The 27089-nt window shown below is 41.9% G+C and overlaps 1 protein-coding gene across 1 annotated transcript in view; it reads left to right on the top strand.

Moving 5' to 3' along the window:
* LOC128643061 (protein Wnt-7b-like) overlaps positions 1-27089 on the top strand; it is a 111619-nt gene that overhangs the window by 65482 nt on the left and 19048 nt on the right. Inside the window, exon 3 of the mRNA XM_053695995.1 lies at positions 24339-24610. Within this exon, the coding sequence (XP_053551970.1) occupies positions 24339-24610 (272 nt within the window). The remainder of the gene's footprint in view (positions 1-24338; positions 24611-27089) is intronic.

The raw sequence follows: 27089 nt of genomic DNA, 5'->3' as shown, positions 1-27089 counted from the left end.
TTATATACACAAACACACACACATATATATATATATTTACACACTCACACATATACTAGCGTTCAATAGTTTTCGAAAAAAAAGCAAATTTTTTTTGTCTATTAAAATAACATTAAATTGATCAGAAATACAGTGTAGACATTGTTAATGTTGTAAATTACTATTGCTGCTGGAAACAGTTGATTTTTAATGGAATAAAGCAACCATCTGCTCTGTGGTCCAATGGCACATTGTGTTTGCTAATCCAAGTTTATCATTTAAAAAGGCTAACTGATTATTAGAAAAACGTTTTGCAATTATGTTAACACAGTTGAAAACTGTTGTACCGATTAAAGAAGCAATAAAACTGGCCTTCATTAGACTAGTTGAGTATCTGGAGCATCAGCATCATGTAAAATCTTTTTAAAATAATAAATAATACTTACTGCAATTATTTATTTTAAGTATAACCCACTGCTTGGTGTTTTTATGTTAAAACAATAAAACAGACTTATTTTATATCCCTTTAAACCTGATTTAGTTACAAATCTGATATACTAACTAAATGTCAACGAGGATATCAGAAAGTCTGACTCACTGTTTACTCTTCATTCCACTACCAGCAAACATTTCAAAGCAGTACATCATTGTATCCTGATGTTAAGAAAGACAAGGGAACTCTTTTTTTTTACAAAGGATTTATTTAATTAGTGCTTTGACATATTACCTGGGAAGCTTCTAAGAAAATCAAAAAGACTATTTAAATTTTTGTCCCCATTCTGGTTTAAGAAAATTGCAGAAAGCGTCAAGGGCATTTTTGGCCAATTAGAAGTAATTCTCTGAGCGTGTGGGATCAAACTGATATTTTTATGAAAGTTTTCCTCTGTAAAAAGCACAATTGGGCAGAAAGAAGCTACTCCCAGGTGGCAACCGGGTCATAGAACAAATTATTGAGCTGTGGTTCGTTCCTGGGAGACTGCTTCTCTTTCTGTTTTGATTGTGTTTGTATATACAGGTAGCCCTCAGTTTACGCCGGGGTTAGGTTCCAGAAGGAATGGTTGTAAATTGAAACCATTGTAAATTGAAACCCAGTTTATAGTGTAAGTCAATGGTAAGTGAGGGAGTTAGGTTCCAGGCCCCTCTCAAAATTGTCATAAGCAACACCTTATACATTATTTTTAAAGCTTTGAAATGAAGACTTTAAATGCTAAACAGCATTATAACCCTAATAAAATAATCACACAATACAGAATATATAATTAAACTAAGTTAAATGTACAAAAACATTTGCTAAACAGCATTATAAACCTAATAAAATAATCACACAACACAGACTTCACTTGCATTTTTCTGCCAACATTTCTTTCTATGCATTCCAATTTGGACTGATTTATAGACAGGAAGATCTTGTTCTTTTGAAATCTGCTTGATAGCTCAGGTCTGGTTAAACTGATTAATTTCAGCTTGCTTGGCTTTGCTGCAACACAAGTGGACAGCTACACCTACTGGCTATTTTAATACATGCACAATGCTTTTCAATAGCAGTCACATGACTGGAAAAAAGATTGTTATTCTGAAACAATGTAAATTGAACCGTTGTAAACCGAGGGCCACCTGTAGATATATAGAGAATAACCGAAAAAGTTAGGAGCCAGGGGTACAATTGTAGGAGCCAATGGCTCCAAGGCTCCTGGGTTTGTTGAGCCCTGTTGTATGGTATTGTTGATTTCAAGGCATTAGAAAATTACAGAAGGTATTAAAATTGTGTCCTGGAATGTGGGTGGGATAACCTCTTACATCAAATGGAAAGCGATCTTAAAACATCTTAAAGAAATCACATTTTTACAAGAGCTATATTTAAAACAAGCAGAGATAATTAAATTAAAGTGTGACTGGGTGGGAGAGTTTATCACCACTCTCTGTACTCAAAGAAAAAAAGGTGTGACAATTTTAATTGAAAATAATTTAAATATAAATCCCTATTTGTTTTTTATGGATTAAGAAGCAAGGTTTATAATTTTTAAGATTAGAATAGTTACATTATATTTACATTATGCAATGTTTATGGCCGGAACGACAACTCTTTTGGTTTAGTTTGCAAAGTAAGATGTTAGATGTAGCTGAAGGACATATAATTTTAGGAGGGGACATGATGTCCCAGATTCTTTTAGATAGGTAAAAATAGTGGCATGAAAACCAAAAGGGATTAACTAGATGCTATGTTATTGAGAAAAATAACAAATAAGCTTAAAAAATGTAAGTTCCCAAATCATTTACTTAACGATATGAAGTTTAAGAGTTGGATTATTAAAAGATGGGAATAATTTGAATCAAATAACAGAGACTTCATATCTAAACCAGAGATTTTTTGGGAGACATCTTAACGCTGTGATGAGGGATAAACTGGTTGTATATTTATGTAATTATAGGAAACATCAGAAAGAGAGAGAAATGGAGGTGATTAACAGTCTAGGTAAAGCTTATAATGTATATTTACTAAATCCCAACAATTTAAGGTGGTTAAAATATGTAAAGGCAAAAAAAGAGAGAGATACGTTGTTAATACACATTGCTACCCAAAAAGAATCGTGTTTTAAAGCAAAGTTGTATTGTTTTGTTAGCAAATCTGGGAAAATGTTGGCTAACCTAGAAAAATGTGCCAAAAATGTAATATTATAGAGGGTTTAAAAGTAAAAGAACAGCATGTTTAAAATCCTAAAGAGATAAGAGAATTGTTTACCGAATATTATAAAAAAAATAATGCTGATAAGGAAACAAATGAGGTGAATAAATGGGATTTGTAGGCTAATATAATTGTTCCAAAGTTACCGAGTGATATTTTGGAGAAACCGAATGAACCATTATCATTAGAAGAAATAGCATCTACAATTATGAAGTTAGCCCTCAATAAATCTCCGGGCCCAGAATTGCTCCCAAATGAAAACTACAAGTTATTAGTTTAGAAGATCTTACAATTTTAAAGAAGGTTTTCGATTCATATTATCTAGAGAGGAAAAAAATGTCATTAAATATTTGTAGCATCTTGAACTATCCTAAATTCTTAAACAGGGTAAAGAGGTGTCATCATTGAGTTCATACAAACCAATATCTCTCTTAAACTCAGACTACAGGATCTTTACCAATATTTTAGCTAATAGAATGCAAGGAATAATTCATTCAGACCAAACAGGATTTTTGAGGGGAGGATATTCAGAAGCGAACATTAGAAAGGTTGTTCTCACCCTAGATTTCTTTGAAAGAGATGATTCAGGGAAAGGAAAGTAGTTGAAGATAGTTTAGATAAGGCAAGCATCTCAATTGATCCAGAAAAAGCCTTGGGACCATCTTTTTACATATTGCATGCAGTAAAAAACATCTGTAACTGTCCCACTATGATGTTAATAATCAATGGGAACTTAACAGAGAATCTTACTCTGGGCAGGGGAACAAGGCAGGGTTGTACACTATTTCCCTTGTTGTTTGATTTGGCTTTAAAATCCCTGGCTATAGTTTTAAAGGGACAGTCAAGTCCAAAAAAAACTTTCATGTTTCAAATAGGGCATGTAATTTTAAACAACTTTCCAATTTACTTTTATCACCAATTTTGCTTTGTTCTTTTAGTATTATTAGTTGAAAGTTAGACCTAGGAAGGCTCATATGATAATTTCTAAGCCCTTGAAGGCCACCTCTAATCACATGTTTTTGTATTTGCTTTTCACAGCAGGGGGGAGCTAGTTCAGGTAAACCCTATAGATAACATTGTGAGCACGCCCGTGGATTGTGGCAGACACTGCACTAATTGGCTAATATGAAAGTCAATAGATAATAAATAAAATGTCATGTGATCAGGGGGCTGTCAGAAGATGCTTAGATACAAGGTAATCACAGAGGTAAAAGTATATTTATATAACCGTGTTGGCTGTGCAAACCTGGGGAATGGGTAATAAAGGGATTATCTATCTTTTAAAACAACAAAAATTCTGGTGTTGACTGTCCCTTTAAGAGGAAAAATTGAGAGGATTGGGATAGGTAACATTTAACTAAAAGTATCACTGTATGCAGATGATCTATTATTGTTTGTGAGAGGCACTTAATATAATATCCTCATTTTCTTGAAGATTATTGAAGAACTAAGTTATTTTTTCAGATTACAAGATAAATGCTAAGAAGTCTGAGATTCTCTAGATACTAAAAACAGTATACTGTTATAAGGAAGAAACTTTGAAAGAAGTAACAGAATCGATTAGTTACTTAGACACTCAGATAGCAACAACAATGGAGAAATGTTAGGAAATAAATTATATCCCCTTGATTAACAAGCTTTCAGAAGATTTAAGAGGGTGGGCTGGACTCCTGATCTCACTGGCTGGGAGGGTGAACTTAATTAAAATGACTGTCCTACCAAAGATGCTTAATTTCTCTTGTTAAGTGTATCCAGTCCACGGATCATCCATTACTTGTGGGATATTCTCCTTCCCAACAGGAAGTTGCAAGAGGATCACCCACAGCAGAGCTGCTATATAGCTCCTCCCCTAACTGCCATACCCAGTCATTCTCTTGCAACTCTCAACAAAGATGGACGTAGTAAGAGGAGAGTGGTGTATTATAGTTAGTTTCTTAACTTCAATCAAAAGTTTGTTATTTTTAAATGGTACCGGAGTGTACTGTTTTATCAAAGGCAGCATTAGAAGAAGAATCTGCCTGTGATTTCTATGATCTTAGCAGAAGTAACTAAGATCCATTGCCGTTCTCACATATTCTGAGGAGTGAGGTAACTTCAGAAAGGGAATGGCGTGCAGGTTTTCCTGCAATAAGGTATGTGCAGTAAACATATTTCTAGGGATGGAACTTGCTAGAAAAATGCTGCTGATACCGGATTAATGTAAGTTAAGCCTAAATGCAGTGATTTAATAGCGACTGGTATCAGGCTTATTAACAGAGATACATACTCTTATAAAATTGTAATATAAAACGTTTGCTGGCATGTTTAATCTTTTATATATATGCTTTGGTGATAAAACTTATTGGGGCCTAGTTTTTTCCACATGGCTGGCTTTATTTTTGCTAGAAACAGTTTTCCTTAGGCTTTTCACTGTTATAGTATAAAAGTTACAGTTGGTGCAGTTAAAATTACAAACTGTGACATTCAGCTTCCCTCAGCAGTCCCCTGCATGCTATAGGACATCTCTGATGGGCTCAAAAGGCTTCAAAAGTAGGAGCTGTGGCAGTTGTTATGACTGTTTAAAAAACATATTTTTCGTTTTGTTAATCTGTTTTTTTGTATTAAGGGGTTAATCATCCATTTGCAAGTGGGTGCAATGCTCTGCTAACTTGTTACATACACTGTAAAAACTTTGTTAGTGTAACTGCCTTTTTTCACTGTTATTTCAAATTTTGCCAAAATTTGTTTCTCTTAAAGGCACAGAAACGGTTTTTATATTGCTTGTTAACTTTGTTTAAAGTGTTTTCCAAGCTTGCTAGTCTCATTGCTAGTCTGTACAAACATGTCTGACACAGAGGAAACTACTTGTTCATTATGTTTAAAAGCCATTGTGGAGCCCCATAGGAGAATGTGTACTAAATGTATTGATTTCACCTTAAACAGTAAAGATCAGTCTTTATCTATAAAAGAATTGTCACCAGAGGGGTCTGTCGAGGGGGAAGTTATGCCGACTAACTCTCCCCACGTGTCGGACCCTTCGCCTCCCGCTCGAGGGACGCACGCTAATATGGCGCCAAGTACATCAGGGATGCCCATAGCGATTACTTTGCAGGACATGGCTGCAATCATGAATAATACCCTGTCACAGGTATTAGCCAGATTGCCTGAATTGAGAGGCAAGCGCGATAGCTCTGGGGTTAGACGAGATACAGAGCGCGTAGATGCTGTAAGAGCCATGTCTGATACTGCGTCACAATATGCAGAACCTGAGGACGGAGAGCTTCAGTCTGTGGGTGACGTCTCTGAATCGGGGAGACCTGATTCAGAGATTTCTAATTTTAAATTTAAGCTTGAGAACCTCCGTGTGTTACTTGGGGAGGTATTAGCTGCTCTGAATGACTGTGACACATTTGCAGTGCCAGAGAAATTGTGTAGGCTGGATAAATACTATGCAGTGCCGGTGAGTACTGATGTTTTTCCAATACCTAAAAGGCTTACAGAAATTATTAGTAAGGAGTGGGATAGACCCGGTGTGCCCTTTTCCCCACCTCCTATATTTAGAAATTTTTTTCCAATAGATGCCACTACACGGGACTTATGGCAGACAGTCCCTAAGGTGGAGGGAGCAGTTTCTACTTTAGCAAAGCGTACCACTATCCCGGTTGAGGACAGTTGTGCTTTTTCAGATCCAATGGATAAAAAATTAGAGGGTTACCTTAAGAAAATGTTTATTCAACAAGGTTTTATTTTACAGCCCCTTGCATGCATTGCGCCTGTCACTGCTGCGGCGGCGTTCTGGTTTGAGGCCCTGTAAGAGGCCATCCATACAGCTCCATTGACTGAAATTATTGACAAGCTTAGAACACTTAAGCTAGCTAACTCATTTGTTTCTGATGCCATTGTTCATTTGACTAAACTAACGGCTAAGAATTCCGGATTCGCCATCCAGGCGCGTAGGGCGCTATGGCTTAAATCCTGGTCAGCTGATGTGACTTCAAATTCTAAATTACTTAACATTCCTTTCAAGGGGCAGACCTTATTCGGGCCTGGTTTGAAAGAAATTATTGCTGACATTACTGGAGGTAAGGGTCATACCCTTCCTCAGGACAGGGCCAAATCAAGGGCCAAACAGTCTAATTTTCATGCCTTTCGAAATTTCAAGGCAGGTGCAGGATCAGCTCCCTCTACTTCAAAACAAGAGGGAACTTTTCCTCAATCTAAGCAGGCCTGGAAACCTACCCAGTCCTGGAACAAGGGCAAGCAGGCCAGAAAGCCTGCTGCTGCCTCCAAGACAGCATGAAGGAGCGGCCCCCTATCCGACAACGGATCTAGTAGGGGGCAGACTCTCTCTCTTTGCCCAGGCGTGGGCAAGAGATGTTCAGGATCCCTGGGCGTTGGAGATCATATCTCAGGGATATCTTCTGGACTTCAAAGCTTCTCCCCCACAAGGGAGATTTCACCTTTCAAGATTATCTGCAAACCAGATAAAGAAAGAGGCATTCCTAAGCTGCGTGCAAGACCTCCTTGTAATGGGAGTGATCCATCCAGTTCCGCGGACGGAACAAGGATAGGGGTTTTATTCAAATCTGTTTGTGGTTCCCAAAAAAGAGGGAACCTTCAGACCAATATTGGATCTAAAGATCCTAAACAGATTCCTCAGAGTTCCATCATTCAAGATGGAAACTATTCGAACCATTTTATCCATGATCCAAGAGGGTCAGTACATGACCACAGTGGACTTAAAGGATGCCTACCTTCACATTCCTATCCACAAGAATCATCAATGGTTCCTGAGGTTTGCCTTTCTAGACAGGCATTACCAGTTTGTAGCGGTGGCTCCTTACCTAGATGACATCCTGATACAGGCGTCAAGCTTTCAAATTGCCAAGTCTCATACAGAGATAGTTCTGGCATTTCTGAGGTCGCATGGGTGGAAAGTGAACGAAGAAAAGAGTTCTCTATCTCCTCTCACAAGGGTTTCCTTCCTAGGGACTCTGATAGATTCTATAGAAATGAAAATTTACCTGACGGAGTCCAGGTTATCAAAACTTCTAAATGCTTGCCGTGTTCTTCACTCCATTCCGCGCCCCACGGTGGCTCAGTGCATGGAAGTAATCAGCTTAATGGTAGCGGCGATGGACATAGTGCCATTTGCGCGCCTGCATCTCAGACCGCTGCAATTATTCATGCTCAGTCAGTGGAATGGGGATTACACAGATTTGTCCCCTCTACTAAATCTGGATCAGGAAACCAGAGATTCTCTTCTCTGGTGGTTATCTCGGGTCCATCTGTCCAAAGGTATGACCTTTCGCAGGCCAGATTGGACCATTGTAACAACAGACGCCAGCCTTCTAGGTTGGGGTGCAGTCTGGAACTCCCTGAAGGCTCAGGGTTCATGGACTCAGGAGGAGAAACTCCTCCCAATAAATATTCTGGAGTTAAGAGCAATATTCAATGCTCTTCTAGCTTGGCCTCAGTTAGCAACACTGAGGTTCATCAGATTTCAGTCGGACAACATCACGACTGTGGCTTACATCATCCATCAAGGGGGGACCAGGAGCTCCCTAGCGATGTCTGAGTCTCTGCCCAGCGAATTATCTTGGAGACTTCTCTCTTGCCACCTATCAGCGATCCATATCCCAGGGGTAGAGAACTGGGAGGCGGATTTTCTAAGTCGTCAGACTTTTCATCCGGGGGAGTGGGAACTCCATCCGGAGGTGTTTGCTCAATTGGTTCTCCGTTGGGGCAAACCAGAACTGGATCTCATGGCGTCTCGCCAGAACGCCAAGCTTCCTTGTTACGGATCCAGGTCCAGGGACCCAGAAGCGGCACTGATAGATGCTCTAGCAGCGCCTTGGTTCTTCAACCTGGCCTATGTGTTTCCACCGTTTCCTCTGCTCCCTCGTCTGATTGCCAAAATCAAACAGGAGAGAGCATCAGTGATATTGATAGCGCCTGCGTGGCCACGCAGGACCTGGTATGCAGACCTAGTGGACATGTCATCCTTTCCACCATGGACTCTGCCTCTGAGACAAGACCTTCTAATACAAGGTCCTTTCAATCATCCGAATCTACTTTCTCTGAGACTGACTGCATGGAGATTGAACGCTTGATCCTATCAAAGCGTGGCTTCTCCGAATCAGTAATTGATACCTTAATACAGGCACGAAAGCCTGTCACCAGGAAAATTTACCACAAGATTTGGCGTAAATATCTTCATTGGTGTGAATCCAAGAATTACTCATGGAGTAGGGTTAGGATTCCTAGGATATTGTCCTTCCTCCAAGAGGGTTTGGACAAAGGACTATCAGCTAGTTCTTTAAAGGGACAGATTTCTGCTCTGTCTATTCTTTTACACAAGCGTCTGGCAGAAGTTCCAGACGTTCAGGCATTTTGTCAGGCTTTAGTTAGAATTAAGCCTGTGTTTAAACCTGTTGCTCCCCCATGGAGCTTAAACTTGGTTCTTAAAGTTCTTCAAGGGGTTCCGTTTGAACCCCTTCATTCTATTGATATCAAACTTCTATCATGGAAAGTTCTTTTTCTGATGGCTATTTCCTCGGCTCGAAGAGTCTCGGAGTTATCTGCCTTACATTGTGATTCTCCTTATCTGATCTTTCATTCAGATAAAGTAGTTCTGCGTACAAAACCTGGGTTTTTACCTAAGGTGGTTTCTAACAAGAATATCAATCAAGAGATTGTTGTTCCATCATTATGCCCTAATCCTCCTTCAAAGAAGGAACGTCTTTTGCATAATCTAGACGTAGTCCGTGCATTGAAGTTTTACTTGCAGGCTACTAAAGATTTTCGCCAAACATCTCACCTGTTTGTTATTTACTCTGGACAGAGGAGAGGTCAAAAGGCCTCGGCAACCTCTCTTTCTTTTTGGCTTCGGAGTATAATCCGTTTAGCATATGAGACTGCTGGACAGCAGCCCCCTGAAAGAATTACAGCTCACTCTACTAGAGCTGTGGCTTCTACCTGGGCCTTTAAAAATGAGGCCTCTGTTGAACAGATTTGCAAGGCTGCGACTTGGTCTTCGCTTCATACCTTTTCAAAATGTTACAAATTTGATACTTTTGCTTCTTCGGAGGCTGATTTTGGGAGAAAGGTTCTATAGGCAGTGGTTCCTTCCGTTTAAGTTCCTGCCTTGTCCCTCCCATCATCCGTGTACTTAAGCTTTGGTATTGGTATCCCACAAGTAATGGATGATCCGTGGACTGGATACACTTAACAAGAGAAATTAAGCATTAAACATAATTTATGCTTACCTGATAAATTTATTTCTCTTGTAGTGTATCCAGTCCACGGCCCGCCCTGTCCTTTTAAGGCAGGTCTAAATTTTAATTAAACTTCAGTCACCACTACACCCTATGGTTTCTCCTTTCTCGGCTTGTTTCGGTCGAATGACTGGATATGGCAGTTAGGGGAGGAGCTATATAGCAGCTCTGCTGTGGGTGATCCTCTTGCAACTTCCTGTTGGGAAGGAGAATATCCCACAAGTAATGGATGATCCGTGGACTGGATACACTACAAGAGAAATAAATTTATCAGGTAAGCATAAATTATGTTTTAATGCAGAACATCCCAACTTTTATGTTTAACAGAATAATTGGTAAATTTTTATGGGGAGGTAAAAAAAATCAAGAATAGCCTTGAGGAACCTCCTCCTCCCAGTAGAGTTTGGGGGGTTTAGCCTTCCATGCTTGGAATCTTATAACTTGGTATGTTTATCTAAATTTGTAGTCGAATAGCTTCTAAAAATTCCTTATTACTCTCTCCTGGAGATAGGAGAGAATATGATCCATTCTCTCTCTCTTTCAGCAGTTGTACATATACAGGCTAAGACATTTTAGCTGAAAATTAAGCATCTCTGGACTATTTTCCACCCAATAAAAGCTTGGTAAAAGTTATGCTTGAAACTGCAAGTAAGTTATGCAGTTTCTCGTTATTTACCAATCAGAGGTAACCCTCAATTCCCAGAAAGGTTAACGTTAAATACCGTTAAGGTCTGGGAAAGGAAGGGGTTAATCTTAATTTCTCAGTTAGTAAATCTATGGGACAGAAATATTAGAACTTTTGAAGATTTAAAAAACTGAATTTAATTTGAGTAAAATAATTCTTTACTTATCTCCAATTGGATCAATTTATTATAAATGTAACTAAAGTTTACAGGTTTGACTATAGGTGGGATAAAATTGAACATTGTTTTGCATTGGTCAAGGGAGGGATTAATTATATATCTACTATAGATAAAGAAATAGTTTCAGTAGGAGGTCTTGATAATATAGGTAATTTACAGACAAAATGGACAATGTAGGACAGTATGATAGATACTGAGACCATTAGAAACTCAAATAAAAAAAGTTTTTGTATGTACTCTCTCTGCAACATGGAGAGAAGCCCATATAAAATTATAATATAAAAGTTACTTTACACCAGAAATGGAGGTGAAGTGGAAATATAAGGGGTTCGAAGTATGTCCAAAGTGTAATCTCTTTGCTAATCTGGTACACCTCCTATTCTACTGTCACAAGATCAGATAGTTTTGGGATAGAGTAGGTTTCTGGTTATCAAATATAATGAGAATTTTTTTTTAAATTGAATGTGGAACATATCATCTTTTTAATTGATAAACAGGAACGGGGCAGGACTGGGAAATTGTGAATCTATCAATATTAGCGGGCAGACATATTATCATGAGGAATTGTAAAAATAAAAACGAACCCAAGTTGGGCAAGTAGATAAATTTCATGAAAAACATCTAAATTTTGAACTATATGATAAAAAATCTGAATATAAATAATAACCATAAAAAATGGCGAAACTTTATTAGGAACTTTAAAGAAGACATACAAAGTCAATTATTATGCCCATTTAGATTTTCAGACTTGACAACATTAGGTCTGCTCTGAAGTGTGGAAGGGCAAGAGGAGGTATTTCCCTTTTTTTGTTTTTTTTGTTAATTTATGGAAGATATAATAAGATAAAATGAATTCAAGAAAGGAAGATGGGGAAAGTATACTTAACCCCTTAAAGGCCAGTGACGTACCCTGAAAATCAGGGTTATTCCACCAAATATTGATTTCTGAACTCTTGCTAAGTTAAAACATTAGTATTGCGTTGTTTCAAAATTACCGTATTTGCTCGAATAAGAAAAATAACTCTGAAAAACCGACATTGTCTTATAATCGAGCCTAAAATCGGACACATTCATAATGAACGGACACCAGCCGCTGTCTTCACTACAGTATAACTGTAATTAACCATGCAGTGGGTCAGAGTTCAGTAGCAACTAGATTTACCTTTGATCAGCCCCAGGCCTCTAGTTATCAATGTCTGTCGGACCTGATCCGACAGTTCGGATCAGGTCTGACAGACATCGCTGAATACGGCGAGCAATACTCTCGCCATATTCAGCATTGCACCAGCAGCTCACAAGAACTGCTGGTGCAACGCCGCCGCCTGCAGACTTGCGGCCAATAGGCCGCCAGCAGGGAGATGTCAAGCAACCCGATTGTACTCAATTGGGTTGATTTCCGGCGATGTCTGTCCGCCTGCTCAGAGCAGGCGGACAGGTTATGGAGCAGCGGTCCTTGTGACCGCTGCTTCATAACTGCTGTTTCTGACGAGCCTGCAGGCTCACCAGAAACGAGGGGCATCAAGCTCCATTCGGAGCTTGATACATATGCCCCCCTGTCTCTTCCCTACAGTAAAAGTGAAACCAGACAGACCGGGTAGTAACAGCAGCAGCTAGATTCCGTGCAGCTAAAGGACCGGCAAACTCACATCACAGACAGAAGCCATGTGACTGCAGTGAGTGACATGATTGGTCCTTTAGCAAACTGGATCATTCTTGCTGCAGATTAGCTACCAGGTAATACCAGTAAATGTGAGGTGACAGCTTACTGGAATGAGGATCATTCATGATGAGGGGAAGCAGTTCAGCTGTGGGTGCAGCAGAGAAGGGGGTTCAGAATTAAGGATTAAGAGGGTGAAGAGACAGAGGGGGCTATTTGTGAGGCAAAGGGGACTTGTCTTATAATCAAGGTCTTTTGTTTTGTTTTTCAATAATATCCACAGTTGGGGGGGGGGGGGTCGTCTTTTAATAAAGTTCATCTTATAATCAAGCAAATATGGTAATATGAACTTGTTTTCTTTGCATTATTCAAGGTCAGAAAACACTTAGGGGCACATTTATCAAGCAGTGTATGCTGCTGTTTTTGCGCGAGTCTTCAGGCTCGACGGAAACTTAAGTTAAGAAGCAGCGGTCGTAAGATAAATGCCAATAAATGCTGACAGCGTATGCTGTCGGCATTTATCGATGTCAGGCGGACATGATCCGCTACAGCAAATCATGTCCGTCCGACAAATGATAAATCGGCCTGTCACGGATACCAGACTCTTAGGGCCACCCGAGAGCAGGGACCGAGAGCTTTCTAATGACACCCTGGAAGTGCTGCCACTCCCCCGGGGTCACCCCGAAACCGTGACCTAGGTACTGTGGGGGCTCTATTGGAGGTGCTGGACTGTCTGGAAGGGCGGGAATGGCGGGAGATATAGGGGTCAGATAAGACCCTTTTGTGTGTATATAAGCGCAATATATAAAGCAGTTCTTGTTTCACCTGAATACTGGTCTTGCCTGGTTATCTGGATGGGCCCAATCTATAATCACTTTCCAGCTATACAGCTGCAGGCTCCAGGGAGGAAACAGGACTGTTTGGTGGAGCTACCCAGTCGGGGTAGCCGGTATCCGTCACATTGGCTGGCAGCGGTGGGATCTGCTTCTTCCACACAGTTCCTGCTGACAGAGGAGAAGCACCACAGTAGCCTGCAACTATGGAAGCTGAGTTCCTATGGAGAGTACAAGAGGAGCAGGCCCAGCTGGACGGTCCTGGTTCTGAACAGGACAAGCTGAGCTGGAGGAACATTATCCGCCAGCAACTATGGAGGGAGGTGCTTCAACAAGAACAGGATTGTTATGGAAATGTCCTTCCCACTGCTGATGAGAGGTACTGGTTCCAGCTAAACTTATGAGTGCCTTTCCTGGGAGAGCAGCCCAGGGGGGAATGTTATCTACACTAGGTGAACTGGTCCAGGCAGAGATGTGGCTGGAGGATGGCTACAGGGCCCTCCGATGGCACGCTATGCAAGCGTGGCCATGGCTGAAGGATGACGCCCCCCAGAAGCTTTGGCTTCGGCGGCCCTGGATTACTATTTGAAAAGATGAAAGAGGACCCAGACTTTGGGAGCTCGGCGAACTGAGACTGGAGGAAATTAGCATTTTCAGAGAGAAACTGCTGAATCTCTTGGGGGTACCCTGGCTGCTAGCCGATCTGGTATTTATAGGTCTCCAGGAATGGGGGATGGAAAAGGCATACAAGTGGCTGCTAGATCTCGTTCAGCAGCATGCCACAGATTCTGCAGGAAGCTATGGTGCAGCAATCGAGGATTTATGGGAATTTTCCTCAGAGAAGTGGCAACCAGGAATGAGCTACCTGGAGCTGCTAGACCATGATCAGCAGCCTGGCTGCGAGATTATGGTCTTGGACAAGGGAGCCATCCCAGCAGAAGCACTGGCAACAGGGCAGAGAGCCACTGACTTCTGCCCTACATCTGTGACATCTCTGGAGTCACAGGGAGAGGAGGTAGTTTTCCTCTCTCCCCAGGGCCAGGAACCAGAGATTGTGGATTTAATTAACTTTTCCTCTGAGGAAGGACAGACCGGGGAGCCTCCAGCCAAAGAGATAGCAGCACCGCTGGCCTCTGCCCAGCACCTGCAGCAGCTCCGGGAAACAAGGGAGAGGAGGTAGCCGACCTTTCTCCCCAGCGGCGGAACCCCTTTCAGGGACAGGAGACAGCCGGTCTCTCTCCCCAGCTTCAGAGCCATCCCCAGGGAGTGGAGGTAGTTGACCTCCCTCCCCAGCGACAGAACCCCTTCCCGGGAGAGAAGACAACCGGTCTCTCTCCCCAGTCGCAGAGTCAGTTCCAGCGAGAGGAGACAGCCGGTCTCTCTCCCCAGCGGCAGAGCCATCCCCAGGAAGCGGAAGTAGCCGATCTCCCCAGTGACAGAACCCATTCTGGAGAGAGGAGCCAGCCTTTCTCCCTCTCCAGTGGCAGAGCCAGTTCCAGGGAGAGGAGACAGCCGGTCTCTCTCCCCAGCAGCAGAGTCATCCCTAGGGAGTGGAGGTAGCAGCAGAGTCATCCCTAGGGAGTGGAGGTAGCAGATCTCCCTCCCCAACGACTGAACCCCTTCCCAGGAGAGGAGACAACTGGTCTCTCTCCCCAGCGGTAGATCAGTTTCCAGGGAGAGGAGGTAGCTGACCTCTCTCCCCAGCAGCGGAGCCATCCCCAGGGAGTGGAGGTAGCCGACCTCCCTCCCCAGCGACAAAACCACTTCCAGGAAGAGGAGACAATCAGTCTCCCTCCCCAACAGCAGAGCCAGTTCCTGGGAGAGAAGATAGCCGGTCTATCTCCCCAGCGGCAGAGCCATCCCCAGGGAGCGGAGGTAGCCAACCTCCCTCCCCAGCAACAGAACCCCTTCTCGGGAGAGGAGACAACCGGTCTCTCTCTCCCCAGCGGCAGAATCCATTCCAGGGAGAGGAGACAGCCGGTCTCTCTCCCCAGTGGCAGAGCCATTCCCAGGGAGCGGAGGTAGCCGACCTCCCTCCCCAGCGTCCAATCAGTTTCCAGGGAGAGGAGGTAGCTGACCTCTCTCCCCAGCGACAGAACCCCTTTCCGGGAGAGGAGACGGCCAGTCTCTCTCCCCAGCAGCTTGGCGAGATTCAGGGAAAAAGGTCAGCATCCTCACCCCCCAGCGGCAGTGGCCAACCACCAAAGTGGAAGGGAGTTTGGGACTGGACCATCTGGCTAACTCAAAGCCATACCAGTGGGGGAGATGTAACAGAAGCCTCTGTTACTTTCGAAGAGGAACGCAGGCCAGCCTTCTCCCCACCGACTATGGACCCTGGAACTTGAAAGGATTCTGTCTTTTGGGAGGCGGATGCCCCGGGAACATGTGGAGGGCTTTTGCCCTAGAGTCTAGGTTGCCCCGCTTCCCCGAGTTCCCAGAGACTCTGGGAGGTGAAGGACCCTGCTGCAGAATTAGGGTTCTGGTGGCTGGGGAGGCGACCAAGGGTGCCCCTGACATCCCCACAGCAGAAGGGCTGGAGTTGAGCCCTGAGAAGGAGATTGATCTCTGCCCTCCACCACCACCACTGGATTATACTAGAGGAGTGGTGGATACTGCAGGGCCGGAGTTTGTCCCTGTGGTCCCCTGTGTCATTCCAGAGGAGGAGCTGGCAGCGGGGCAGAGCGCCGCTGGCCTCTGCCCACCTCTATTATGCATCCCAGAGCCAGGGAGGGACAGCCCTGGAATAGTAGCTGGGGTTCACCCAGCAGTGGAGCTGGCAGCCGGGCAGGTGGGTGCTAATCACTGCCATCTCCCCGTCCAGAAGGATTTTCCAGTAGGGTTGAGTGAGACCACAGCCCCCACATGTGAACCCCAAGAATGCAGGGCAGTCTGCCCCGGTCCCCAACCTTGGGCTGCAGCAGCCCCAGGTAACTTTACCTTCTCTCCAGCCGATGCTTTTTATGGGAAGGTCAGGAGTCCACTCTGTTAGTGTTGCTTGTTGGTGGACACCTGTTCTGGGGCACCAGCTGGAACCCTGTTTTAGGGAACTGAGTGACGAGACTTGGCCTTATGTGGATATCCCTGCGCCCCAGGGTGCAGGGGATGAATACCAGCAGGGAGCGACAGTGATGCCACGAACCCAGGGAGGGGGTAAAGTACTTTATGGTTTATGTGTTTTCTGGTGGGAGATGTTGTAATGGGTGGGATGACCTCTCCCGGCAACCTACTATTGGAGGGCCACCCCCCGGACAGCCCCAAGCCGACCTGTTGGGGTCTAGCCGGGTCTGCCGGACAAGAAGGGTGGAGCACTGTCACTGATACCACACTTCCAGGGCCACCCCCCACCCCCCTACTGCCTGGCTCTCCACTTATCACACCAGTTTTGGCCTTTTCATGGCTTACGGGATCACCCAGACTCTTCCTATTGCTTGTTTTGTGGTTTGTACATCCTCATGGAAGAGCTGATCTCTGACTGCCTAAACCCTCTCCGGCTGGCCGGGCTCCTGGAACTGCCGGCCGGCCGTGAGCTGATCCCTGACCGCTTAAACCCTTCCCGGCTGCACCGCGCCAGATACCCGCTAACCTTTAGCCCAGGTCGCTCCAGTGGCCCCTTTCCCCAGAGCTCCGCTCTTTTGGGGATTGGTAGCCCCTAGGGAGGACCAGAGGTGGGGTGATTGCCGGAAAGGAAGCTCCCTTGGGAACAGGGGGTTTTGGACACCCCCACCTCCATTTCTTTCCCAGGCTGTAACTCCAATGACACCCTGGAAGTGCCGCCGCTCCCCCGGGATCACCCTGAAATGGTGACCTAGGTACTGTGGGGGCTCTATGGGACTGTGGCTCCTATGGAGGCGCCGGACTGTCTGGAGGGGCTGGAATGATGGGAGATCTAGGGGTCAGATAAGACCCTTTTGTGTGTATATAAGCAGAGTGTGTTTCACAATAAAGCAGTTCTTGTTTCACCTGAATACTGGTCTTGTCTGGTTATTTGGGTGGGCTCTGGCTATAATCACTGTCCAGCTATACAGCTGCAGGCTCCAGGGAGGAAGCAGGACCCTTTAGCGGAGCTACCCAGTCGGGGTAGTCAGTATCCTTCACACGGCCCCATTATCTTTTTTAAATTTTGACCAGTTGTCATTTTCTGCAAATAAATGCTCTAAATGACAATATTTTAATTTGGAATTTGGGAGAAATGTTGTCAGTAGTTTATAGAATTAAACAAACATTTTCAGTGTTTCTCTTTTTGTTATGTATTGAAACTCCTAATAGCAAAATTCTGCATCTTTGACCAATAAACAAGAAATGAGCATTAAGGCCCAGATTACGAGTGGAGCGCTAACAATTACGTGTGAACGATAAGGGGTATATCGCGGGTGTTTGCACGTGTCAGGTTTTCCGCTCGTATTACAAGTTGAAAGTAAACACGATCGCTTGAGCGCAGTCACGTTTTATGCTAGAATGATTATCGTGACCTCAGAGCTCTGGTTAACTGTTTTGCAAAACAAAAAAGTGTCACAAAACACATAAAAAATTCCTTACATTTATTTTATTTTGTAATTTCCCCTATGGGTCTTGCACCCAGACCATTTTTGCTTTTAAATCTTATCTATGAGCTTGCTAGCGAGTGCAGGGTTTTCTCTGTGTGCTGCATTAATTTGTTTTGTAATTTCCCCTATGGTTCTTGCACCCAGACCTGTCTGGGGTTAACTGCCTGTGACTCTGGTGACAGCACAGCTTCTTGTGAGTGCCACCGAGCACCCAGGGCTGAGCATGTTGCAGGGTCATGGGATGTGTACCCGGTCCGGTCTAGGAGTGCAGTCCCCTTCTGTGTTTTATATATAAATATGTGTGTACATATGTATTTATGTAGCTATATGTGTATATATGTATTTACAGACATATATACACATATAAACACATAAATACAAAAGTAAACACATATAGACATATATATATAAGTGCATTAGAGCCCTTTGCAGTTGAGTAGATTAAAACATATTTATGCAATATTCATTTTTAATAAAGGTTTTAACTATTTATTTACTGTAAATGCTTCACATTCCTAAGTTCTGCACATAGGGGAATATTTTATTTAAGTATTTCTAAACAGATGTTTCTAAATAGATACTGTGGCATCTATTTATCAAGCCGTTAACCGCAAATATGCTGGAATTCCGCAGCGTATTTGTGGCGAGCCTGATTCCCCTTAGTTATCAAATCCTACAAACCGGTAAAAGTAGAAATCTGTGACGTAACATACGATCGCCAGACTCAGTCCGACACAGATCGATGCTTACGTCATTACAGATGTTCCGAATACAAGTTCGGCACAATCTGACTACTTTTGCTAGTTATCAAATAACTACCAGGTACGCTCGGCACTATTCCGGCCCAGCGTACGTGGTTTTCAATCCGCCGCCCTGGAGGATAGGAATAGGAATCAATGGGAGTCTGAAAGCAGCGAAAGCTTCTGTTCGCTGCTGCCCGATATCCCATTGATTCCTATGGGAACTTTACACCTAACACCCTAACATGTAAACCGAGTCTAAACACCCCTAATCTGCCCCCCCTACACTGCCGCCACCTACATTATACTTATTAACCCCTAATCTGCCGCCCCTACACCGCCGCCACCTAAATAAAAGTTATTAACCCCTATCCCGCCGCAACTAAATAAACTTATTAACCCCTAAACAGCTGCTCCCGGAGCCCACCGCCACCTACATTATACTTATTAACCCCTAATCTGCCCCCCCCCCACACCGCCGCCACCTACCTACAGTTATTAACCCCTAATCTGCCAACTCCAACGTCGCTGCCACTATATTAAATTTATTAACCCCTAAATCTAAGTCTAACCCTAACCCTAACACCCCCTAACTTAAATATAATTTAAATAAATCTAAATAAATATTACTATCATTAAATAAATTATTCCTATTTAAAACTAAATACTTACCTGTAAAATAAACCCTAACGCCTAGATTTAGAGTTTTGCGGCCAAAGGGGTGCGTTAGCTACGTGTGCTTTTTTCTGGCCGCACCTTTTAAATACCGCTGGTATTTAGAGTTCACAGAAGGGCTGCGTTAGGCTCCAAAAAAGGAGCGTAGAGCATATTTACTGCAACTGCAACTCTCGATACCAGCGGTGCTTACGGACGCGGCCAGCTTCAAAAACGTGCTCGTGCACGATTCCCCCATAGAAAACAATGGGGCTGTTTGAGCTGAAAAAAACCTAACACCTGCAAAAAAGCAGCGTTCAGCTCCTAACGCAGCCCCATTGTTTGCTATGCGGAAACACTTCCTAAGTCTGCACCTAACACCCTAACATGTACCCCGAGTCTAAACACCCCTAACCTTACACTTATTAACCCCTAATCTGCCACCCCCGCTATCACTGACCCCTGCATATTATTATTAACCCCTAATCTGCCGCTCCGTACACCGCCACAAACTACATTATAGCTATGTACCCCTAATATGCTGCCCCTAACACCGCCGACCCCTATATTATATTTATTAACCCCTAATCTGCCCCCCTCAACGTCGTCTCCACCTGCCTACACTTATTAACGCCTAATCTGCTGAGCGGACCGCACCGCTACTATAATAAAGTTATTAACCCCTAATCAACCTCACTCCCACCTCAATAACCCTATAATAAATAGTATTAACCCGTAATCTGCCCTCCCTAACATCGCCGACACCTAACTTCAAGTATTAACCCCTAATCTGCCGATCGGAGCTCACCGCTACTCTAATACATTTTTTAACCCCTAAAGCTAATTCTAACCCTAACACCCCCCTAAGTTAAATATAATTTTATTCTAACGAAATAAATTAACTCTTATTAAATAAATTATTCCTATTTAAATCTAAATACTTACCTGTAAAATAAACCCTAATATAGCTACAATATAAATAATAATTATATTGTAGCTATTTTAGGATTAATATTTATTTTACAGGCAACTTTGTATTTATTTTAACCAGGTACAATAGCTATTAAATAGTTAATAACTATTTAATAGTTACCTAGTTAAAATAATTACAAAATTACCTGTAAAATAAATCCTAACCTAAGTTACAATTAAACCTAACACTACACTATAAATACTATTAAATAAACTAACTAAAGTACAAAAAATAAAAAAGAACTAAGTTACAAAAATAAAAAAATATTTACAAACATTAGAAAAATATTACAACAATTTTAAACTAATTACACCTACTCTAAGCCCCCTAATAAAATAACAAAGACCCCCAAAATAAAAAAATGCCCTACCCTATTCTAAAATTAAAATAGAAAAGCTCTTTTACCTTACCAGCCCTGAAAAACACATACAATACCCCCCCCCAACATTACAACCCACCACCCACATACCCCTAATCTAACCCAAACCCCCCTTAAATAAACCTAACACTAAGCCCCTGAAGATCTCCCTACCTTGTCTTCACCTCACCGGGTCCCGATCTGTCCAGAAGAGCCTCCGATGTCTTGATCCAAGCCCAAGCGGGGGGCTGAAGAGTGACGTCCATCCTCGGGCTGAAGTCTGGATCCAAGCGGCGGCTGAAGAAATCCATCATCGGGCTGAAGTCGGAAGTCCATCATCGGGATGAAGTCTTCTATCAAGCAGGATCTTCAATCTTCTTTCTTGCGGAGCGGAGCCATCTTCTTCCCAGCCAACGCGGATCCATCCTCTTTTAACGACGCCTACTCGCCGAATGACGGTTTCTTTAAATGACGTCATCCAAGATGGCGTCCCTCGAATTCCGATTGGCTGATAGGATTCTATCAGCCAATCGGAATTAAGGTAGGAATATTCTGATTGGCTGATGGAATCAGCCAATCAGATTCAAGTTCAATCCGATTGGCTGATCCAATCAGCCAATCAGATTGAGCTAGCATTCTATTGGCTGTTCCGATTTAAATAAAACCTAACCTAAGTTACAATTACACCTAACACTACACTATAATTAAATCAATTCCCTAAACTAAATACAATTAAATAAAATTAAATAAAATTATCTAAAGTTCAAAACCCCCCCACTAAATTACAGAAAATAAAAAACAAATTACAAGTTTTTTAAACTAATTACACCTAATCTAATCCCCCTAACAAAATAAAAAAGCCCCCCCAAAATAAAAAAAAAGCCCTACCCTACACTAAATTACAAATAGCCCTTAAAAGGGCCTTTTGCGGGGCATTGCCCCAAAGTAATCAGCTCTTTTACCTGTAAAAAAAAAATACAACCCCCCAACATTAAAACCCACCACCCACACAACCAACCCTACTCTAAAACCCACCCAATCCCCCCTTAAAAAAACCTAACACTAACCCCTTGAAGATCACCCTACCGTGAGAAGTCTTCACCCAAGTCCTCAACGAAGCCGGCAGAAGTGGTCCTCCAGACAGGCAGAAGTCTTCATCCAGACGGCATCTTCTATCTTCATCCATCCGGCGCGGAGCGGGTCCATCTTCAAGACATCCGACACGGAGCATCCTCTTTATCCGGAGTCTTCTTCAACAATGATGGTTCCTTTAAGTGACGTCATCCAAGATGGCGTCCCTTCAATTCCGATTGGCTGGTAGAATTCTATCAGCCAATCGGGATTAAGGTAGGAAAAATCCTATTGGCTGATGCAATCATGATGATTGATGTCTGCACACATTTGTCTCTTGTGATTGGCTATCTAGTTGTCCTCAGCTAGCGCTCAGTAGTGCATTGTTGCTCCTTCAGTAAAGAATAACAAGAGAATGAAGCAGATTTGATAACAGAAGTAATCACAAAGGGGAAAAATAGTTTTCATGTCCCTTTAATACATTATTTATTCGTTTTAGTTTCACAAATAGGTTTCTTGAATCTAGGCTATTGGTTTTCATAAACGTAAGTGAAAGTTTATAGGGATCACAATTTCATTGTTACTTTTGAGCATTTTACACCTGAATATTAAATAAACATTATAGAAGCCTATGAAATGCGCAGCAGTATAGAGAAGCTGTGGCACAGCAATGCACTTCAAATTCTTTTGGAAGCATTTTTTGTAGACGTGCACAGCGGAAAAATTTGTTTCGGACTGATTCGGATTTTTTTGAATTTCGTTTCGGATCCATTCAAATACATTTGAATGTATTTGTTTTGGATTTGATTCTTAAATTTGGACGTTCGGTATGTGTTATGTTGATTCAGATGGTTCCAAGTTACACAAATGGAATTATTTCACTGTTCTATCTCACTAAATCTCACTAAATTAAATTTTTATACTGAATTGTGATTATTCCATGGCCATTCGAATGTAACAAATAAATCCAAACTAATTCGGATTTATTCGTTACAAATGCATTCGGATTAGTTTAGCTTCGTTGCTAAGGTAATTCGGAAATTAGAATTGATTAGAATCTCCGAATTTCGATTCGGAAACGAAACGAAACGCACATGTCTATTTTTTTGTAATTCACTTTTAGATGCAAACATGTGTCTAATAAAAGCGAATTACTGTAAGTGCTGGTTGTAAGTAACGCTCATTCACATTCCTGATCACATATTTACCCAGATCTGGCGATACTGCATTTTACATCATTGCTTTACTTAAAGCATACATGGTTAAGAAATGTGAGTGCACATGACCTTACAACCATATGCTGTGCACACTTTACAAATACTTAGCAATTTTAAAATTTAAATCAAATTAAATTAAAACATTGTTCAAGCAATTTTACGTTTACTTTTCAAAGGTTATTTTTACAGCTTAAAGGGACAGTAAAGTAAAAAAATAAACTTAAATTGATTGGATTGAGTATGAAATTTTAAACAGTTTCCAAAATAATTTATATTATCAATTTTGCTAAGTTCAAGAAAACCTGCTAGTATTTGAGGAATTTATACATTTAAAGGGACATTGCTGTCAAATTTGAAATACACATAGATGAATCACATCTTTGGATAGAAATATATTTACATTTATATATAATGGTAAAAATGCTTCTAGTAAAAGTTATCTCTGTTTTAGTGTTGACATTATTCTCTGCACATGTGAATCAAAGCTAGATATTCTTAGTGCCCCAGAATTTTAAATATTGCAGCTGCTCAGATAGCCAGTGGGGCTTGTATCATGATAACAATAAATTATAAATTGAATCATTACCAGATGGTACAAGCACTTTAGGCTCTCTGTTCAAAATGGTGGGGAACGGAGCATACTCTTGAAACAGCTATAGCTTTTACTATTAGAATTTTTGCTAAGACATGTAAAATGCAAAAATGCTTCTATTCAAAACTGAAATGCACCCGTGTGCGTTCCAATATTGGCTGGAATGTCCCTTTATGGGAACGTTTTTTTCCGTCACGTCATACCCCTAACTCATCCGTTTTTGTTTGGTTTCTCTAAAGAGTTCAGGAAAAATGTAAATTCCGGGAGTGTGTGTGTGTACCTTAAAGGGACATGAACCCAAAAAATGTTCTTTCAAGATTCAGATAGAGAATACAATTTTAAACAAGTTTCTAAATTACTTCTATTATCTAATCTGTTTCGTTCTCTTGGTATCATTTGTTGAAGGAGCAGCAATGCACTAATGGTTTCTAACTGAACACATGCGTGAGCCAATCACAATCAATATATATATATGCAGCCACCAATCAACAGCTAGAACCTATGTTATCTGCTGCCCCTGAGCTTGCCTAGATAAACCTTTCAGCAAAAGATAACAAGTAAAGGAACCAAATGAAATAATAGAAGTAAATTAGAAAGTTGTTTAAAATTGTATTCTCTATCTGAATCATGAAAGAAAAATTTTGGGTTTCATGTCCCTTTAATGCAGGGGTTGACAAATCTGTTTAACATTTAGGAGCCAGTAAGACTATTTAGGAGCCAAGAATACTTTCAGTAGCAAGGCAGTGGTATTTGTATATAGATATAGGGAGAATAACCCAAAAAGTTAGGAGCCAGGTTCCTGGGTTTGTCGAGCCCTGCCTTAATGTATTTCCCCCATTGTTTGTGGCCTGTTTAAACCACAAATACTACCATTAGATCAGTGCTAACTCACACAGGTATCTGCTTCATGTCTTTCAGGCAGCCGGGAGGCAGCATTTTTTTATGCCATCCTGTCAGCTGGTATCGCCCATGCCATCACCAATGCTTGCAGTCATGGCAACCTGACCTATTGTGGCTGTGATCGAGAGAAGCATGGCTACCATGATCCTGAGAAAGGCTGGAGATGGGGAGGGTGCTCAGCCGATATCAAGCATGGCATCCGATTATCCCGGGAGTTTGTGGATGCACGTGAGGTGAAAAGAAGCGTCCGCACACTGATGAACTTGCACAACAACATGGTGGGGAGAAAGGTAGAGCAATGTGTGCTATATGTAGCTTGGTATATTCATGGCGCTAGGGCTTCACAATTGTCTTCTTTTCATGGTTAATTTAAAGGGCCATAATACCCAAATGTTTAAACACTTGAAAGTGATGCAGCATAGCTGTAAAAAGCTGTCTAGAAAATATCACCTGAACATCTCTATGTAAAAAAGAAAGATATTTTACCTCAAAAGTTCCTCAGTAGCCACCTCCCATTGTAAAGGATTTCTAAGCAGCATTTTAGTATGTCTGTCCTAGGACAGCAGAAGGGATGAGCATTGTGCACTCTCATATTATTTCACCAATCAGGTAAAGGAAGCTTACTATGAAATCTCATGAGAGTTAAGTCAAATCTCATGAGATCACAGTAAAAGAGTTCATGACCTCAGCACTGCTGATGCCGATTGGTTGCTGTTCATTTCTTCATTTTTTTTATTTTTTTTACCTGCAGCTGGGAGCAGCTGAGTATAACTTTTTACACAGAACTTACTCTGCTGAACTGAGGAGATTGTGAGGTAAAATATCTTCCTTTTTTACATAGAGATGCTCAGGTGATATTTTTCTGTCAGCTTTTTACAGTTATACTGCATCAGTTTCAAGTGATTTAGCATATGAGTATTATGTCCCTTTAAGGTATATTAAACTGCTGGACACAACTACCGTAGAATGGTTACTACTCACTGTTATATTATTTCTTCCTGTTCCTGCAGCCCTTTTCAAATCCATTCTGTTTTAATAATGTCCAATGTCAAAACTTGATCACTACAGGGACCAGTCCACCTTGTTGTAAATGAACAATGTACATCTTCAGCTAAAACCAAACTTTTATTTCAAACATTAAAACTCACAATTAGCATGTTTGGAGGGGAGGGATCATCGGAACTCTCGATGATGTCACTTCCTGTTTTAATAGCTTAAAGGTAACAGATACTGAAGCTCTGCCTCTTTGTACTGGGGCCCGCCATCTTGAAGCTGTGGCTGCATTGCTCTATATTATTGTTCAGTGCTTTTTTTAATATATTTTGTGTAACTGTAAAATTGTAAAAAAAAAAAAAGAAGCAAAAATGTAAAGCTCACATGATGTATCAGGCACACTAACCCGAAGGACATTATACAGCTCTAACATCACGGATCTGTGAGTGTGCACAGCTTCTGTCACAGGCTGTTAGAATACCTGAGCTTCAAGATGGCCGCCCCCAGTACAAAGAGGCGGAGCTTCACTATTTGGCACCGTTAAGCTATTAAAACATGAGAACTGATTCGTTAAGAGCTGCAGCAACAGGGTGAAATGCAATAACATAGACGTAGTTACTATTCTTTTTTAGCTGTTCACAGCAGTTTAATGTCCCTGTAACTCAGTGATGCGCTGCACTGCTCTTACACTGCCAATTATTTTTTACATTATTTACAAAAAACAGACAATGAAAGAGAGCATACAAAAGAAAACTGAATAACTAAGTCTGGAGCCTAACAAAGGTGATTCTCTTAGCTAATCCAATTGTCCTTTACTGATCCTTTAAATGGACACTGTACACTAGGTTTTTTCTTTGCATAAATGTTTTGTTTGAACTTTGCCCTGGTCCTGTTTCAGCTGGTTCTTCTCATAGCCCAACTGAATTCCCAAACAGGTTTTCTGGTTTTCAAAATACAATCTGGGGGGATGGCACATATATAAATTAAAGGGACAGTTACCCACAAATGGTCTCTACTTTAGCTTACGGTTATACTTCTGGTTGCAAGACATATTACTAAGGTTATGAAAATATGCTCCCCACATAAAGGGGCCTATTTATCAAATGTCTGTCCAACATGATCCGATCAGTGGATCATGTCCAACAGACATCGCTGAATGCGGACATCATTACGCTCTCCGCATTCAGCATTGCACCAGCAGTTCTTGTGAACTGCTGGTTCAATGTCACCCTCCGCAGATTTGCGGGCAATTGGCCCCTAGCAGTGGGTGTCAATCACCCGATCGTATTAGATTGGGTTGATTTCTGGCGATCGCTGTCCACCTCCTCAGAGCAGGCGGATAGGTTATGGAGCATAACTTGCTTCATAACTTGTGTTTCTGGCGAGCCTGAAGGCTCGCCAGAAACACGGGGCTTCAAGCTTCATACAGAGCTTGATAAATAGGCCCCAAAGTCTCAGAACAAATGCCCCAAATAAGCATACAAATCGTAGTGTGTTGAACGTGGTTAAATTAACTTTAAGGGCCTGTAGTAGGTAATTCTTAAAAGAACAATTTACTTAAAGGTGCACTAACCATTAAAATATAAACGCTCTTTATTCCACTTAGTGTAGGCAAATATAACCTATATCCAACATCCTCTGTGTTCTCTGTGCACGTGATATGCATCTTTACATGCACAGATTAATGTAAGCGAGGGCATAACAGATGTGTCTCTGCAACAAGATTCTTGGGGTAGAAATATGAAGAATTAGCAGTGCCAGATAGCCAAATTGATA

This window comes from Bombina bombina, chromosome 12, assembly GCF_027579735.1.
Source record: "Bombina bombina isolate aBomBom1 chromosome 12, aBomBom1.pri, whole genome shotgun sequence".
Taxonomy (NCBI): domain Eukaryota; kingdom Metazoa; phylum Chordata; class Amphibia; order Anura; family Bombinatoridae; genus Bombina; species Bombina bombina.
Note: the sequence above shows the minus strand (reverse complement) of the source record. Positions and strands in the feature narration are given on the sequence as shown.